Source organism: Syngnathus leptorhynchus, chromosome 5, assembly GCF_054491065.1.
Source record: "Syngnathus leptorhynchus isolate UIUO chromosome 5, UIUO_Slep, whole genome shotgun sequence".
Classification (NCBI taxonomy): Eukaryota; Metazoa; Chordata; class Actinopteri; order Syngnathiformes; family Syngnathidae; genus Syngnathus; species Syngnathus leptorhynchus.
This window is the reverse complement of record NC_141199.1, coordinates 15,742,914-15,759,260: the sequence shown is the minus strand read 5'-3', so window position 1 is coordinate 15,759,260 and position 16,347 is coordinate 15,742,914. Positions and strand designations below refer to the sequence as shown.

Below are 16,347 nucleotides of genomic sequence, written 5' to 3'. Positions count from 1 at the left end.
TTCACTCAAAGATGGCCTTCAAAGAAATAATGGCATTTTGTTCGATTGTTTTTCCCAACCGTTTGGCATTAACGCCAATTGACAGTCGCCCCCCCCCCCCCCCCCCCCCGTCTTCGATTGCGGCGAGGCCAACAAGCTCCACAAACAAACGCACGCTCCATCTACTGGCGGCGGCTTCACTCTTTGGCCCGGCCGTGCGTAGCGGTGGTCCGATGGAGGCCCGGGCTGCAGTTTGCACCGCAAAACCTCTCCGAGACGACACGCGGAAACAGCGGCGGTTTCGGGTTAGGAACGGGACACCGGAGCTTTGTGTTGTATCATTCCTCCGACTTCTCACCACATCCTCTTTGTCAGGCCTAACGCGAGGAAACACACGCTGGAGAATATACGACCTTCTGCAGTTTCAATTTCCAATGCGTGAATTGCATTGTGTCGCTAGCTTTTGGGTTGTTTTTTACTTTTCCGCCCGGAATGTAAGATTTGATACGTGTGGGTTTTGAAGCTGCTTTTCTATCTCCTTGGAGTGTCTGCCAAACATGTGGATCCTGCCAAGTAGGGCGCCTCAGGAACCACCCACTTCTGTTTTTCCACGGTTCAATGGTTGACGAGAAGAGCGTTTGTCCTGAAAAAGCAGGGCGCGTTTCTTACATCATTCTTCCATGTTATGGTGAACAAATCCAAATTAGGTTGCCTTTTGGCCTTTTCATCCACTTTAGTTTTCATATTTTTGGTTGGTGTTTGCTTCCACGCCAGTTAGGTTTTTGTCCATTTTTGACATTCTTATATTGAGTGACACATAACACTAGAATAGGTGGAATTCATTTGAAAATCACTTAAAAAAAATCTCTGTGTACCTTCAGTGCAACACAAACTATTCTTAAAAATGCTAAGATAGCAATAACAGAAAATAGATGGATAATAATTATACATTTAAAAATGTTTATTCATATTTTGGTCATTATTTTAATGATTATAATTTGATTATATTTCAAATTAAGTCCTACTTTTCTACAGTGTATATGTGTGTGTGTGTATATATATATATATATATAGGTCCAGTTCCAAAGAAACTCCCACCAGTAGTTGTGTTTCTTAGTGTTTGCCCGTATATGCTGTTGTGTGCGTGTTGCGATGCTGTTGTGCCACCGTGTTGTGATGAGATCAGCAGGAAACAGCACCTCCCCTCCACTCGCCTCAGAGGTCCCAGCATCATTACCGCCAACGGCTGCCGAACGACGCCTTATCTGGCTGATACGGTGACAGCCACTCCGCCAGGACGGACACGCGCGTTTATGCGCTCCACACACACAAAAAGGCTCGGCGCCGTTCTCTGGGAGCTCCACCAATCTTGGCGGAGTGGTCCCACGTGGGTTGGGCTTGAATGAGGCGGCGGCCCACGCCATGTGTGTCGGGTGACAGGGGGAAGATTGAAAATGTGGTTCTAATGGGCCGTCAAGGTGGGCTTCAAGCTTGCGTGTTTGAATGGAATACACGCTTAGAAATGCTGTTTTTTCTTGCTAAGCCAATCGTTGGCTAGCTGTGGCTAGCGCGCACTCACGCAGGCATAGTGTTAGCATGTTTCGCACATGCCTTGGATTTGTTAGCTCAGTTGCTAGCAGTCATTTAACATAAGTTGGCCCCTTCATGGTGTGTGTGGTTCTTTGTGAGTTACGTCCGTTCATTTTAGTATCTGAAAAGTGGTGGGGCCCCAGCACCCGGTTGGCCTAGCGTGCTAACATGCCGGGTCGCTCACATAAACGCACGGCCACTCAGTTGAGTCCCGTCTGCTATTTGAACTCCACTAAAGAGCCAAGATTTTATTTTATGATTTACTCGCTCCTGCTTTTGTGTGTCGCGGTGACCGTTTACACCTGCTAAAACGCTCAAAAGTGATTTCAAAACGACTCCCGCTCAGTTGCGGCTTTTGAAATGATTAATTTCGACTCAATGCGTTTTTCGTTGCGTTCTTTATGTGCCGTCACCCTCGTTCAGTCGCGCCGCCGTCGGCTCTTTTTATGACGTCTATAAACAGGAAGGTAATTTACGAGTGGGGAATACGGTTAAAGGAGGAGTGTGTTTTACATTGCAAAAGTGCCACAAATTTTGCTTTGAGCAGCTAAGTTGAAGATGACTATGCGTGTCTGCGGGGTCACTGTAAGGTGAAACGTTTATCGTGAAACGAGCCATATTTGGTAGCATAAATAGAGATAGATTTCTTTCTTTTCACTACTGGATTTTGCATGTGTGAGAGTGGTAGATGTCTTTTGGGTTTTCAAACAGAAGGCACAAATTTTAGCTAGCTGTTTCTAAGGCTAATCATTCCTCGCATTTGGCAAATGAAAGACGATGAAAAGTCGGAACCCGACTTATGATGACTTACTTACGTCGTAGTGAATGTTTAAAAGACTGTGAAGTAAGTTAAAAGTAGATAAATAAAATGTGTTTTGTATGAATTCATGCTAGCGCCACCGTCAACACATTGGCGTTCAAGAAAAAGTGATGACAGCATCTGACGTTTCTCTGTGCCAGCTGGTGTCAACCTGCTCTCAACGTTTCACTTTTTTTTCATTTTTTTTTCCAAAAGGTACTTGTCTGGTCTTTGTCTTTGCCTTCTCCTCGCTCCATTTGCTCTAGCAGTGTAGCTTGCAGGGAGGGATTACCATTACCCGAGTCGTGCCGAGTCATGCGGCAAAAAGACAGCACCTAATTTTACCTAGCTTAGGGCACGGGTGGACCGATAAAAAGAAACACTCCTTGAAATTCCTGGGCTTGTTGGGGAATGCTTTGGTTTGGTGAATGAACAGCTGCTCAAACCCTTTAGAAGACACTTTAGAAAAAAAATGTAAACGCAAGTTTGGCGTTATCGGGAGAATGTCACACAATCCTAATTATATTCCAGTTACAAATAGTTTACAAATTACATGCTTAGCCACTATTATTTATAGTTACCAAAACTAACAAATTATTTAAAACCAAAACATTTTTATTCAAGAAATAAAATAAAACGAGTGTGCTTAAAAATGGTAAATGAATAAAATATGACTACATTTTCAAATGATAAAACTAAAACAAACTGTCACCAGGGGCGGAGCTACGTGGTGGCCAGGGGTGGTCAATGCCACCCCTTGATATTCTCTGGCAACCCTCCTGGCTACCCCCACCCGCAGGGAAAAAAAAAAAAAAGCTATCTATGATTTTTCTGCCTTTTCCACATGAATGCAGTATTATAAGTCTGCTTAATACCCTACCACGAGTTATTTTATAGTAACGCCATATTTTAATCTTGCACGTAGCAAATAGTCCATATGTATATACAATGTATATCAAAAAACAAATCCCAAAACTGATTCATATTTTCTAAATAGTATGACTTTCTTCAGGCTTGATCTTAAATCCAAGAGCCAACACGGACGGAGACATTGATAACGATATTTATTTGTTAAAGCTGACTCCCTAATGGCGGATGGACCACTCATGATGCGGTCCAACACGCAGCTGTGCCGAGCTTCATTGATTTCAGGGACACTTGGCAATCACGTCTTTACTTTTGGACGCCGATGTGACGCCCTCGTGCAGGTAACAACCTGTCTCGTCTGCCTCGCGCAGCTGCTCTGAGTCACTCCGACTTTTACTTTCTTGATATTCTGGAACGGTGGCTTGGAATGAATGCATGGCAAAGAGTATACGTGTGTGTGTGTGACCATCGATGGGTCCTATATGGAAGCAATTACACGGGGCTCCTAAGACACCCACAGAGTCGTTCACTTTGGGCCAAACGGAATGCACTATCCCCCCTCCACCAACCCCTCCCTTTCTTTCTCTTTCTCACTTTCACTCTCTTTCTGGACTTAATTATTTTCACATGAGAAAAGGGGGCAAGGTAAAATGCTGTTCTTTGGAGGGGGGGCAATCGTAGGGTACAGCTATTTGTGCTCATGAGGGAGCACGGTCCCGTGTTGACTTGAGTTTTGTGGATTTTGGCAGGGAGGCAAAAGTGATGTCGCAAGATGTTTTGTTTCATCCGACACGAAGATAAAGCTGGAGTGATCAAAGCGTCCTCACACCCAAGTTCTTGATAGCTAGGCTATACATTCGGGACACTGGGGTGCACCTTTGCATTCAACACGTTCGGTCAAGTTCTGACCTCGTCGAGCTGAGTTGTTCGTTTTTGTGTTTAATCATCAACATTTGCTCACACGCAATGCGGACATTTTAAGCTATTTAACATCATCACAATCCAGGACACGTTTTAAATTAGCAAACAAAATGGCGCCTAAAAATGGCCGAAAATGAACCGCAAAGGTTATCCAGGTCTTCACTCTCATTGGCTGACGCCCACATCACTCACCAGGCGAAGCCCCGCCTTCTAAGCAATAAACAGTCAAATGTAAGAATGGCAAGCCCAAATGGACAATAATAATGAATGTCCAGAGTTCACTCGTCAAGATTTTGCCATCTTCAAACAATTTGTGCCTCCTGGAAAAATTTGGCGCGTGGCAAGGCCTAACGTCGTGTGAGTCCTAGAGTGGTTCGTCAGCAGAAGGACCCCAGATTGTGGCCGGCCGCATCGCCGCCCGCCTGCGTTTGGGAGCGTGCCCGCACCCCCTCCGTCTCCGTAACCTTGGTTTGCTCCCTCGTCTCTGTTTGCGAATTCCTGCCGTGCCATTAGGACAGCTCTGTCCCCAGTTACTGGCAATGGGCAACCGGACTGGCTGGTGGGAAAATTGAAGGAGAAGGCTTCAGCTTCTGCTTTCGGGCAAATAAATAAGATGTCATTTGACACAACTGCTTGAGCGCTATTTAGCGAGACAAAAAGAGGCCGGGGAGTGCGGAGCTTGGAGTGTGTTATTTCAAACAGGCAGCCAAGGTCAAGAGTCAACGAGAAGTGACTTTTAATGACCAATAATTGCTTACTTCAAAAAGCCGTACGGAGCAGAAATACTGTAGCGAGTGGAACCGCCAAAGTCGCCCCCCCCCCCCACCAAGCTCCATGTAAGGAAAACACGTCGAACAAACTATGGAGTCTGAAACCCCATCAAGACAGACATCCCTCAAGCTGTCATTTCAAACACGGCCAAAGAAGAAGAAATAAACTGAAAAATCCATCTTAGCGGCGGCCATTTTGTCCTGTACTGCCACCTGCTGTCAACTGATATTGACGTCACAAATGGACAAGCGATGATCGCAAGTAAAATGAAATCATGCGACGTCCCGGCTGATCCAACAGTGTTGGAATGGCAAGGACATTTTCTTTTTGATTTTAACATGTATAGGTTAACAAAACAACAGCGACATAGCGTTGCTTTGAAAGTTCAATCCGAAGCGGTACGCTAGCACTCATGAGCGTATCGTATAGTAGATAAGGCCGATGGCTTATGTCGATAAAGGTCGCCAAGGCTTTTAGGAAGTGCGTTTGAGGCTCCGGGACCGTGGCTGTGTTTTGTGTCTGCCAACACCCAGACGCGGCGGCTGTGTTTAGCCTTCGCTGCTAGTTGTGCTGTCTAAGGAATTTCCCCGCTGGCTTGAGTCATTTGCAGTTATGTCTCCCTCGCTTGTGCTTTCTTTCCACTTTCTCTCAGCTCTCTCGCTCCCTCCCGAGCCTGGCTGAAAATCATCTGTTGCGTGCTTCTCGTAAAAAACGCTCGTGTCGACTTCTTGAAGTTACAAGACATTTGTAATTGGAGATTCCTATCTGGATGGTGTAAATATCAGCAGCTATTACTCAATAATGTACTTTTATGAGGGTGCTGGTGATTCATTTGTTCCCCTAAAAAAAGATTCTGTCTATCTCCTTATAGCTAGCTAGCTATCTAGAGCTAGCTAACTAGCTATCGTACCGATCCAGATGTACTGTAAACACCTGGACTTGGTTGTAAAAAAGAATAAAGTAAATAAAATAAACAAGTCAACCGTGCGCGGTCAATTTGTGTCTCTGTGTGTTTGCCCGATACTCGACTGCATCTCGGCGCCACCAATGGCCATCGCTGAGTCAGCCACTTTTTTTTAAACGACACGCTCCAGCTTTCAGCACAGCCCGCCCCGCTGTTCCACCCGCTGCTTTCCCTCCCTTCCTTCGCCGCCACTTCCTCCATCTGCTCTCATGCGTGGGAGAATTTCATATCGATATTTTTTTTCCCCCTGCACACATAAATGCATCATGTGCGGGATTAAGGACTGTGTACTGTATTTTCTCTCTGTCTAATCTGCTTTATTTGTGTTTGTACGCCCTCAGCTACAGGGTAACACATGTCCACTGTTCAAAGTGGAGAAACACAGGAATGGAATTTCAACCACAATGAGGCTATTTCTTTTGCTAATTAATACCCGATAAAATTGTATTCACATGCTGTCAAGCGCTCATGTTGAAACAACAGGTGGCACTCTGACCTGTGAGACCGTTGAAGTCAATCAGAGATCGGAAGAAAGTAAATACTAGAAAAAAATATCAACTATTTGTATAAGGTTTGGTATTGTAGTCATGTTTTGTGTCTTCTTCCTCTCTTTTTGGACCACACAACCTGCCCGACCTATTACCCCCCTCCCAAAAATAGCGGCCGTGGCAACACTTTGGCATGGCTACTTCCTATTTGGAAAGCCGTAATTATTCATTGGGCGAGTGATGCCTTCCAGGGGTGCAAGATTGATTGGCTTTGATATACGGCGTGGTGTAATCCGTCTTTGACGGTAGGGCATCTGTCCAAATTGGCAGGAATCGTGAAAAAAAAAAAGAAGGTTGGCTTATATTTAAAGAATAAATGAAGAAGGGGAAGCGAGTTGGGGATAGCTGAAAAAAAGGACAAAAATTTCAAACGTCGTCACATTTAGGCTCGAGACGATAACCCGAAAAATGGATGTATGAGTATTTTTTTTTTTTTTGCCAAGAACTTCAAAGTGCTTTTTTATTTTCCAATTCAACATTTTTAAGGCCTTTCCTGTTTTGTTCTTAAGACCAGAACAGACCTCCTCGCTTGTCTCATTTCTCAGGACTAAAAAAAAAAAATAATAATTAAAATAAAGAGTGCGTCTTGGGTGAATCCTCTGGCGCGAACATGGCACGACTTAAAAGGCTCTGATTAGGCTCACGCGTCCCACAGGTTGGCTGCGAAGGAACTCGTCACACATGCGCCGTGCCCGCTCGCACCCCTCGGGAGCTTCACTGTGTGTTAATTAAAGGAGTCTCCGCTTGCAATTAGACGGCGAAACTTCACACACGAACATACACACATAAAATGAAGGGCAACCACTGGCAGGCAAAGCGTTTTCACACTGCCACTGTGTCCTGTTTTCTACGCTCAAAACGTTTTTGTTTTTTTTACCTATTACTGCGTCGAAAGAGACTGCTCTGATTAACATTGATTCCATTAGCGACCGATTTACAAAATGATTGAAATTATAATTGTGCTGATTTCTGGACCTTGTTGCATTTGAAAACAGTCTAAACGATTTGCCGATTTATTTACGTTTTTTTTTCCCCCGATTAATTACCCTTTTGTTATTTTGTTTGCATTTAGAAAGTTGAAGCATCTTCAAAACCTACGCGCTACCCTTTTGAAAAAGTTTAGCTTAGCCTAGCATCCGCTGTAGGCGCGGATTTAAAAGGATCATATTGAATAACGTCGTTTTATCCGTGCCCTTGTTCCCGACTCGTAACGTGGTAGCAGGAATCCAAAGCGAGCCAAATGGCCCATCATCCGAGTCTCCTGATGTGGCCAATTAAAGAAGAGCTCGGCCTTGGTGTGCTCCAACCTTGTCCTCAGGAAATCAAGGCCAGGTGCAACCTAAGTGAACAAAAGCCCACTTTAGCACATTCGCGCAAAGGCCCCCACCCTCACCCCCTCCCTCGGAAGCTGTCAGAAGGCACCCGCACACACCCGCACGTTGGCTCGCTGATGTTCACAGTGACTTGGCGCTGTCAACTGGGCGGCGATGCCGCTTAGCGTCGTTACTTATTTATCGGCGACGATGGCCGCGATGACAGGGCCAGTCACTCTCGGAAAGCCTTTGAGGCTCCGCAACGTCCCTTCAAGCCGTAGCGTAAAAATTTTAAGAGCCCCGGGCCCAGTTTGATGATTTTGACGGGAGTTAGCATGTAGTGGAGTTGTCGGGTGCATTCAGGGGGCTAAATGTTCTAATGCTTTTACCCTCTCGCCGCATGTGTGTGTGTGTCTCAAAGTGAAGCGAAGTGTCACTTAATAATTTAGCCGCCGGTTTCGTCCCCTTCACCATGCATCCATCCATCCATCCATTCACAGCCCCTTTATGTCTGTCGCCTCTGGGGATGCCGAGGCCATCGGTCTGCCTCTGCGGGGCTGATGGAACAAGACCAGACGGAGGACGGACGCTAAAATGAGGACAGGCAGAACAAAAAACCTCATCGGGGGCAAAAATGAGGTTTGGGATGGATGGGAACCGTTAAGTAGCATTTTTAGCTAGCATAAAAAGAAGCTAACAGGCACTCGGTTAGCTATTTTTTTATTGTTTACCTTACTCGGGGGCAGAAATGAGGTTTGAGATGGATGGGAACTGTCAAGTAGCATTTTTAGCTAGCATAAATAGAAGCTAACCGGCACTGGGTTTGCTATTTTTTCTTGTTTACCTTGCACATTTTGTCTTCAAATTAAGGTTCTACATTTCTTCCTGTCGCTCATTTTCTACAAACACGTTGTCCTGTGTGGAAGTGGTTCCCAGACGCGTGTCAAACTAAAAGCCTTCATGGCAAATCTGCGGCTACATGTGCGCTAATCAAATAACGCAGCTCGGCGGCAGCGCGCAAGCGTGTGTGAATACGTGAGAGCTTTCAACAAAGGCTCTCAATGCCAGTGACCTCCGATATATTTTAATACCACTTGATGTTCACTTAACCCGCACTCTCTCGCTTGTAATTGAAACCTGATGGCGGGGCCTTTATTATTTCTGGGGGTTTTTTCTACCCCCTTTTGACACTCAGAGTTTTTTCTTGGACTTGACGATACAATGTGTGCCTTTAGAGTAACTTTTATTTTAAAGCTATGGCACGTCTGAAGACTATTGGACTATTTTTAGTCATTGTCATTATTTGGGATTGTCTCATTTTTATTTTACTTATTTTTTTGTTAAAATTTGTATTTGTAATATTATGTAATTTTTTTATTTGAATATTTGGGGTAATTTTGTGTTCCACTTTGACATTCAGGATTTCCTCAACTTCAGAAATGATCCAATAAGTCCAAATGATCTATACGGTACAATAAAAAAAAAACATTTAACAATGTAAATAGTTCAATTTTGGGCAAGCGCAAAATCAAAAGGCTGCGCTCTTGTGCTTTGTTGTGCAAGAAACCGACGAGGATGCAAATCTAAATGAAACAATCCTTCGAAAGCTTAACGCCTCTCTTTTTATTCCACTCATCATAAATCAAACAGTGATCGTTTTTTTCTTTACTACATCGGGATCGTCTGCGTGACATTAAATTTTATTGAGGCATCGTCGAGTCACCAGTGTTTGTTGTGTTGTCAGCGGTTATGTTTCTTGTCGTGTGCGCCGTAAATAAATACTCGGCCTCCTAATGTGATCCACATGTTTGCCTCCTTCTGCATTCTATTTTTTTTTTCTATTCATTTTTTTTTTTCAGATGGTGCACAGATCTTTTGGAATGTCTCCCGGCTTACGTGAGGTCATTTCTGTTGGCCGTATCAAAAGCAGTCGCGGACATCCCTGTTACTCGCAATAAGTTTGGGGCTCGTATTAAATGTGTGGTTCCCATTACTTCACCAGCTCGCCACGGAGCGCACGCACAGCTGGTTGCCCACACCACTCCCCCCCCCCCCCCATCTCAATCCTTCACTCGGGACACATCTGCACATACACACACTCGTAGTCACAAAGACTCATAGTGTAAAACGCCGCAGTCGGCATAAATTCGGGGTTGCAGCCCACTCAATCGGTTTCCGGTAAAAACAGTGGCCGGCGTACCTCGTTTTGGACTGACGTAAGAGCAGAAGAAGGTCAAAGTAAAAAAAAAAAAAAAAAAGTTCGAAACTAAATAATGAGAGACAAAGAGAAGAAGTGCAAAAAAAGCACTTTGTCAAACTCGCTGCGGTTTCGGGGGGGGGGGATCAAGCTGAAGGTGGGGCGGGAGGGAGGGAGGGAGGGAAGAGGGGTGTGAAATAGGGGGCGCTGGCAGGGGTTGCCACGGCAGCGTTCCGGATGGTCAGGCGGTCTCCTCTCAGGGGGGGCAGCAAGGGGGACGGGGGGGCTGTCAGGGAGGCTGGCAGGTAGAGACACAAGGCCCTGTGACTGTGGGGGGAGTGGGGGGGGGGATTGGGGTACGGGTCAGCGGGAGAGGACAGAAGTGAGGGGATGGAGGCGATGCGGCGATGAGGTGGAGGCCTGTCTGATGAGGTGAGGAGAGAGGGAGGGAGGGAGGGAGGGAGAGCTCAGAGGGAACTAAATGAGGGTGGAGATGATTAGAGGAGAATTATCCAAGTGTGAGGAAAAGGGAGAACCAACGGGGAGGATGCACCCCGGTCATTAGGCAAGTGATGGAACTCCAACTCTGCTTCTCCCACCTCAACATTGTCTTCATCCTCATTATCACATTTTAGATCCACCAAAAAGTTGAAGTGCATCTTAAAACCTTTTTCCTTTCAAAGTCCATTTCAGTTTTGAAGGCTAGATTAAAGTTATGGAAACATTCCCAATCATCCATTTGCTTTTTGACAGGGTCCATGGCTAAGCACCCTAAAAGCTAATCGGCAGCAAGAGCCAACTACAACAGCTATACTTTAATCAGAGATATTTCAAATCGTGATTAGTTTATTATGAACACGGCTATAAGAGGGTGTGCACACTTGTGCAAATGCAGTATTTCAGGTTTCTATATTTCATTTCCAGCCATTTTATTGAAATAACTTCTATTCTAGTTTTACACAATTATGATGTGCGTGTTTCTTTGAATATCAAAAAATCCTAGCATTTTAACAAGGGTGTGCAGACTTTTTATATCGCCAAACAAACACTATCTGCCAAATGTCGTCGCTAGCAGTAGTAGCAGCGCTTTTTTAGCGAAGGGGCGGGCGCCTCGACGAGCGACACCCGGCGATCATGTGGCTGCGTCTCATTACGTGGAGACCTTTGGGTGCCCCCGCCGCTCTCTCCCCTTTTGCCCGCGATCACAAGCGAGCTACTCTCATGTGATGTCCTGTGGCTCTGTCGACAAACAGTGACACTTCTATCCCCGGTGCCATCTGATCGACACGCCATGCCTTGTCACATGGACACATGCACTCTGTGCAGATTTATGCGCGTGTGAACATCCCTGTAAGGCATAAATCAGGTCAGCGACAGTGCCAGCCCTGAGCCTTGTGCTCCGTCTTAGGTCAAGGCAGCGCTCGAGTTTACGAAGACAGATTCTTATTGGATGACTAACTTTGCATGTGTACAAGTAGTGGACGTAAAAAAAAATAGCCAAAGGTTAAAGACAATAGCAGCCTTGAGACATGTGCTAACACTTAGTATCACTTAAGCTAATTAATACAGGTTTTCCTGAGGAAATCTGACTTTTAACTATTTGTTAAAAGTCACAGGGAGTATGAATTGATGAACAAAAACTGTGTGGAACCCATTATAGAAAGAAAGTTTGAGGTAAAGGTCAGTGACGTAAAGCCATGTTGTAAGTTGTGGGCGAACACCGTTAAAAAAAAATAGCTAAACATGAACAAGGTGACGAAAATATTTGTTGAAGGTCAGAAGCAATTGCGACTACGGTTTGAGTACAGTTACCATTCAAGCTAACGACAATCGTGTCGCACCATTAGCGAAATGTCACTGACGCTAGCGGTCCTTAGCCACGTGCTCCTGTTTAGATCCATCGGTCGCTCAAGCTAAGTCACAGTACTTTAAACTAACTAATTCACTTACTAAAATGTATTCACGGAAATATGAGGTAAAAAGGTCACAGACAGACAGTAGCAGCCCTGGGCCATTACAAAAAAAACCAAAAAAACAGTTGCCAAAAATAGATGCTAAAGTTGATTTTGATTCCCGCTACTTTTCGAATCAGCATAATTTGTCATTTGCCAATTTTATTTTCTAATTTATTCCAAAGAACTCACAATTAGACTAAAACTTTTGACTTTTTCTAGAAGCCTCGTTGTCATGTCAGAGTGCGTTTGTGTCTGGGGAATAAGGATGGCGCGGCAGAGCTTTAACCTCACAGCCACTCTTCTATTGATCCATACAAGCCTCGGTGGCTGTTGCCGCAGAGCCGGGGCGGCTGCGCTCTGTCTTTACGGGCTTTAGTGGCCACCCCCCCCCCCCCCCTCCCTCAAAAAAAATGAAGCCACCGACCCCCCCCCCCCCCTTCCCAATATCATCTGCCTCTCTCTCTACCTCACTTTCCCTCTAATGAGTTGCAACAGTGATAACGAGGCTGATGATCTTGCATTGATTCGCCTATCACTTGCTTGTCTGGTAATTGATCCGTAGCTGAGCCTCGAGTTAATTATATGGTCTTCGTCATGGACCCTTTCCCTGAGGGTGGGTGGGGTTGATGGTGGCACCGTTATTATTTTTTTCTTTATCTTTGTCATTTTCCGTGCAAACTTGCCCGATCGTTTCTTTCTTTTTGTCATCTAAGCCATTAACAGCATCCTAGTCGAGTGCACAAATGACAGCTATTAACCGGATGCTGCAAGCTTGAAACACAAGAGTGCCACTTGAATTGACCAAAAAAAAAAAAAGTGCATTTCCGAGACATGATGGAGAAAGAGCGGATCTCCGTCTTGTCGTTTCATCGGATTAAGACGGGTTTCGTGCATTACAACTTTGAGCTCGGTAAGGCAGCACGAAGCTGACAAGATGCAATTTGAAAGAAGATCAGAAGGAGGAGCAGCAGATGGGATGGCTTCATTGTTGAAGATGTGACCCACTCTAGGTCGTGTAGATCTATGCTATGGTGGTGTGTGTGTATGTGTGTGCTCACCCCCCCCCTCACTTTTTGACTGCTGCTGCTGTGGGGACCAATTTGGCTAAAATGGAACCTCTTCCTCATTTTTTTCTTAATTAAAATTCGTAAGCCTCTGCGGGGGGGGGGGGGGGGGCTGTCTGTGTGTGTGTGTGTGTGTGTGTGTGTGTGTGTGTGTGTGTGTGTGTGTGTGTGTGTGTGTGTGTGTGTGTGTGTGTGTGCTGGTGGCAGCCTGCCTGCGTTCCATTAGTCTCTCATTAGAGTCGCGGAAAGTCAAACAAAGGCGGCAGATTTTTGTCGGTAGAACAAGTCTATTGATTCCTTTTTTTCTGTCCTATTATTTCATTTGCAAATTTTTGTTTTGGGGACTAACTACACACATTCAAGTGCAAAATGGTTTAAAAAAAAATGCATGTCAAAGTGACATTTTTAATGTAAATAGTGTCAAAATGATATTTCATATCTATACGTAAAATTCCGATCACCGATTCATTAGCCGATTCGTTTCAAGTTGACCAGCAATAAAATAACTGGCAGAAGCGCTTTTGACTGTTTTACAAAACTTTGGCCTTCAGTGTTTGTTGAACTTTTCAACAGAGGCAAACATTTTATTTTTCCCAATTCTCTGTATAATGTTTTAATGTGTGTAAAAAAAAAAAAAAAAAAAGAGAAGATTGAAAAAAAAAAACTGCTAATTGACCATTTTAAAAGTGCTAATATTGGCCGATTAAATCAGCCAGGCTATAATAATATTATTAAAGGTAATCTGTGCCAATTTGTTATTTCAGAAGTGTGTTTCATCAAACTGACAGTCTGACTCGGATTTAGGCGGGAGGGGGGGGGGGGGGGGATTTCCCATTTTATCACATAAGCTATATTTTCAAGTGATATTTTTCTTTGTGTTTTAAGAGGACATGACCGTGTGTGTCGGAACGGTCCCGCGTGTCGCTCGCAGCAAACATGGTAATGAGGCAGCAGGACAACCCCCCCCCCCCAAATCACTAGCAACCCCTCCACCCCTCTCCTTCACTTTGCCCCCGCCTCCTTTACCCTGGGCTGAGGAGGTGTGTGTGTGCGTGCGTGTGTAGGAGAGAGCGAGAAAGTGAGCGAGAGAGAGAGAGAGAGAGAGAGAGAGAGAGAGAGAGAGAGAGAGAGAGAGAGAGAGAGAGAGAGAGAGAGAGAGAGAGAGAGAGAGAGAGAGAGAGAGAGAGAGAGAGAGAGAGAGAGTGGCGCGATGTCATTGAGCATCTCAGTCCGGAGCGCACACGCACAAACCGAGACACTTACGCGCGCGCAGACACAAACACGAGTCGGGCTAAAGCGCTGTGTCCACTTCCTCGGCGGACTACGGAGAGAGTAGAAGGAGGCGGACACAACAGGAAAGCAAAGGGGACAGACACGCTCAGAGGAAAGAGAGGGAGAGAGATCTTAGAAAGAGAGCGAGAGAGAGGAAGCTCGTGGAGCGCTCCCACTCATCTTCACGTTGCTGGGACACACACAGAGTTGATGGTAAGACGTTTTGTGTTGCTTCTTCTGCACTTTTGATGCTACTTTGATTTTTTTGCGGTTGCGTTCAGAAAGTGAGCCGCCGCCCCCTCCCCGTTTTTATTTAGTGTCCCCATTTCGCGTCCTCATCAACTCCTACTCAAGGCCCCGTTGCAAATTGGCCGCACTCATCTCGCAACTCCCCCCCCACCAAACAAAAGAGGGAGGGCAACTCCAAAAAGAACCCACCTTCACTTACTTTTCTCCCCCCCCCCCCTCCTCCCTTTCTCCCCCCCCCCCCCCACCCCCATCAAGTCCAAGGAGGCAGATGTGAGAGGCAGCAGTGAGCGCCACACAGCCCCACAGGAGCCCGCCGCCGCCACCACCAGCACGACCACCGGCAGTGACCCGGAGACGCCCAGCAGCAGCACGCCGCCTCTTCCTCAGCCTGCAGCGGCCAAGGCTGAGCACGGAGCCGCCGCCGGCCCCGACAGAGAGCCCTCCAGTCGTAGCAGCGGTGGTGCGGGCGCCGGGGGAGCGGGCGAGAGCTCCATGCAGTTCAGCACCAGACCGCCTAGTGCTGAGCAGCCGGGCTTCATGGGGACATGGCAGCAGCAGACCACTGACGGCAACCTCCTCTACAGAATGTCCCAGCAGGTATGAAGGATCAACTCTTGGTCTCCCCCCCCCACCACCACCCATTCCACTTCTTCATCTTGTACATTGCGGTGGTCCCAAAAAGTGTCTTGTCAAACTTTGAACTGCTGCTGTGTGTTATTTAACAACTGCTGCGTCTCTCAAATAATAGTGTCAAAATTCACACAAAGTGATGGATTACAAGATACCCATGGTTGCTTTTAAATGTCATGGCTGGACTTTTGCTTTTGTAAAAAAAAAAAACTTCCATCTCTGGAAGCATGTCATTTGACTTGCCGTGGCCGAGGCAAGGAGCCCTCGGCGCGGATACGTTCGCGCAGAGGAGCGCGAGCGATCACCGGGTGTCCGGTGGTCGGAGGATGGAAGCGGTGTGAAGAGGCATCATATCCCCCCCCGATATTTTTTTGCCTCTCGCTCGCAGATGATACGACGTAATCGTTTTTAACTTCATTAATCGGTGAGATAGTTTGTTTTATTTCGATTGGGTTTTTGGTTGGAGTTTCGGGAGGCTCAGTCACGAAACGGCGCGCTGGTTGTGTGCGGGCGTGCATGTGTGTGTGTGTCAGTGTGCATGTGTGTGTGTGTGTGTGTGTGTGTGTGAGGGGGGGAGACAGTAAAGATAGAGGATGCTTGTTGGCTTGCAGTCCATCATAGCGGGACCTGCGAGGCTCTCGGTACCAGGCACACGTTGTCACGGTTGCGCAACAAGCATGTGGGGCGCAAAAGTGGGAGAAACTTTCAAGCTGCAACGAGGTTTACATTTGAAAGCATCTTTAGGTGTTGTTGTTTTTTTAAATTGGGCGTATTTGACATTTTATAATGCTGAAGTGATGTATTTTACGCAAATGCTGCGTGTGGATGAGGAGGTCAGGTGGATTGGGCACCTGCACCGAATCCGCGTTCACAATGTTTTGGATGAACTGATTGTTTTGTCGCAATTCATCGCCTTTCCTCCTTTTGCGTCATTTTCTCATGAGATAATGACTTCGTGTGGGGCAGCACCCTAGGGTGCCGTGGCCGCCTGTTGACAAATATGTTGGGGGGGGAAAAAGAAAAAAAAAAGCCTGGGGGAGAGAATGATGCGTTTTGGATGTCCACAAAGGCCTTAAATCATTTTTTTTATAAGAGATTTTTTTTAAGAGATGCTGTGTGGAATTTTGAGGGAAATGGCATTTTAAATAAATTGCGATTACATTCAAAAGAGGAGAAAATGTGTCGTTTGCATCAAGCGTGTGGAAGAAAAAACAATTTGAACAAACGA

The 16,347-nt window shown here is 45.9% G+C and overlaps 2 protein-coding genes across 12 annotated transcripts in view; one reads left to right on the top strand and one right to left on the bottom strand.

The window, feature by feature from the left end:
• Window positions 1-16,347, bottom strand: part of cntln (centlein, centrosomal protein) — a 226,198-nt gene that overhangs the window by 89,019 nt on the left and 120,832 nt on the right. The gene's annotated exons all lie outside the window — the stretch shown is intronic.
• The window catches only part of bnc2 (basonuclin zinc finger protein 2), a 106,756-nt gene that overhangs the window by 27,732 nt on the left and 62,677 nt on the right, over window positions 1-16,347 (top strand). For 2 of the 3 annotated variants that reach the window (XM_085911197.1, XM_085911199.1), the window contains exon 2: window positions 14,745-15,086. In XM_085911197.1, the coding sequence (XP_085767323.1) occupies window positions 14,745-15,086 (342 nt within the window). Of the gene's footprint in view, window positions 1-14,144; window positions 14,454-14,744; window positions 15,087-16,347 lie in introns of those variants that run through there. The other variant, XM_085911198.1, reaches the window with a different exon arrangement.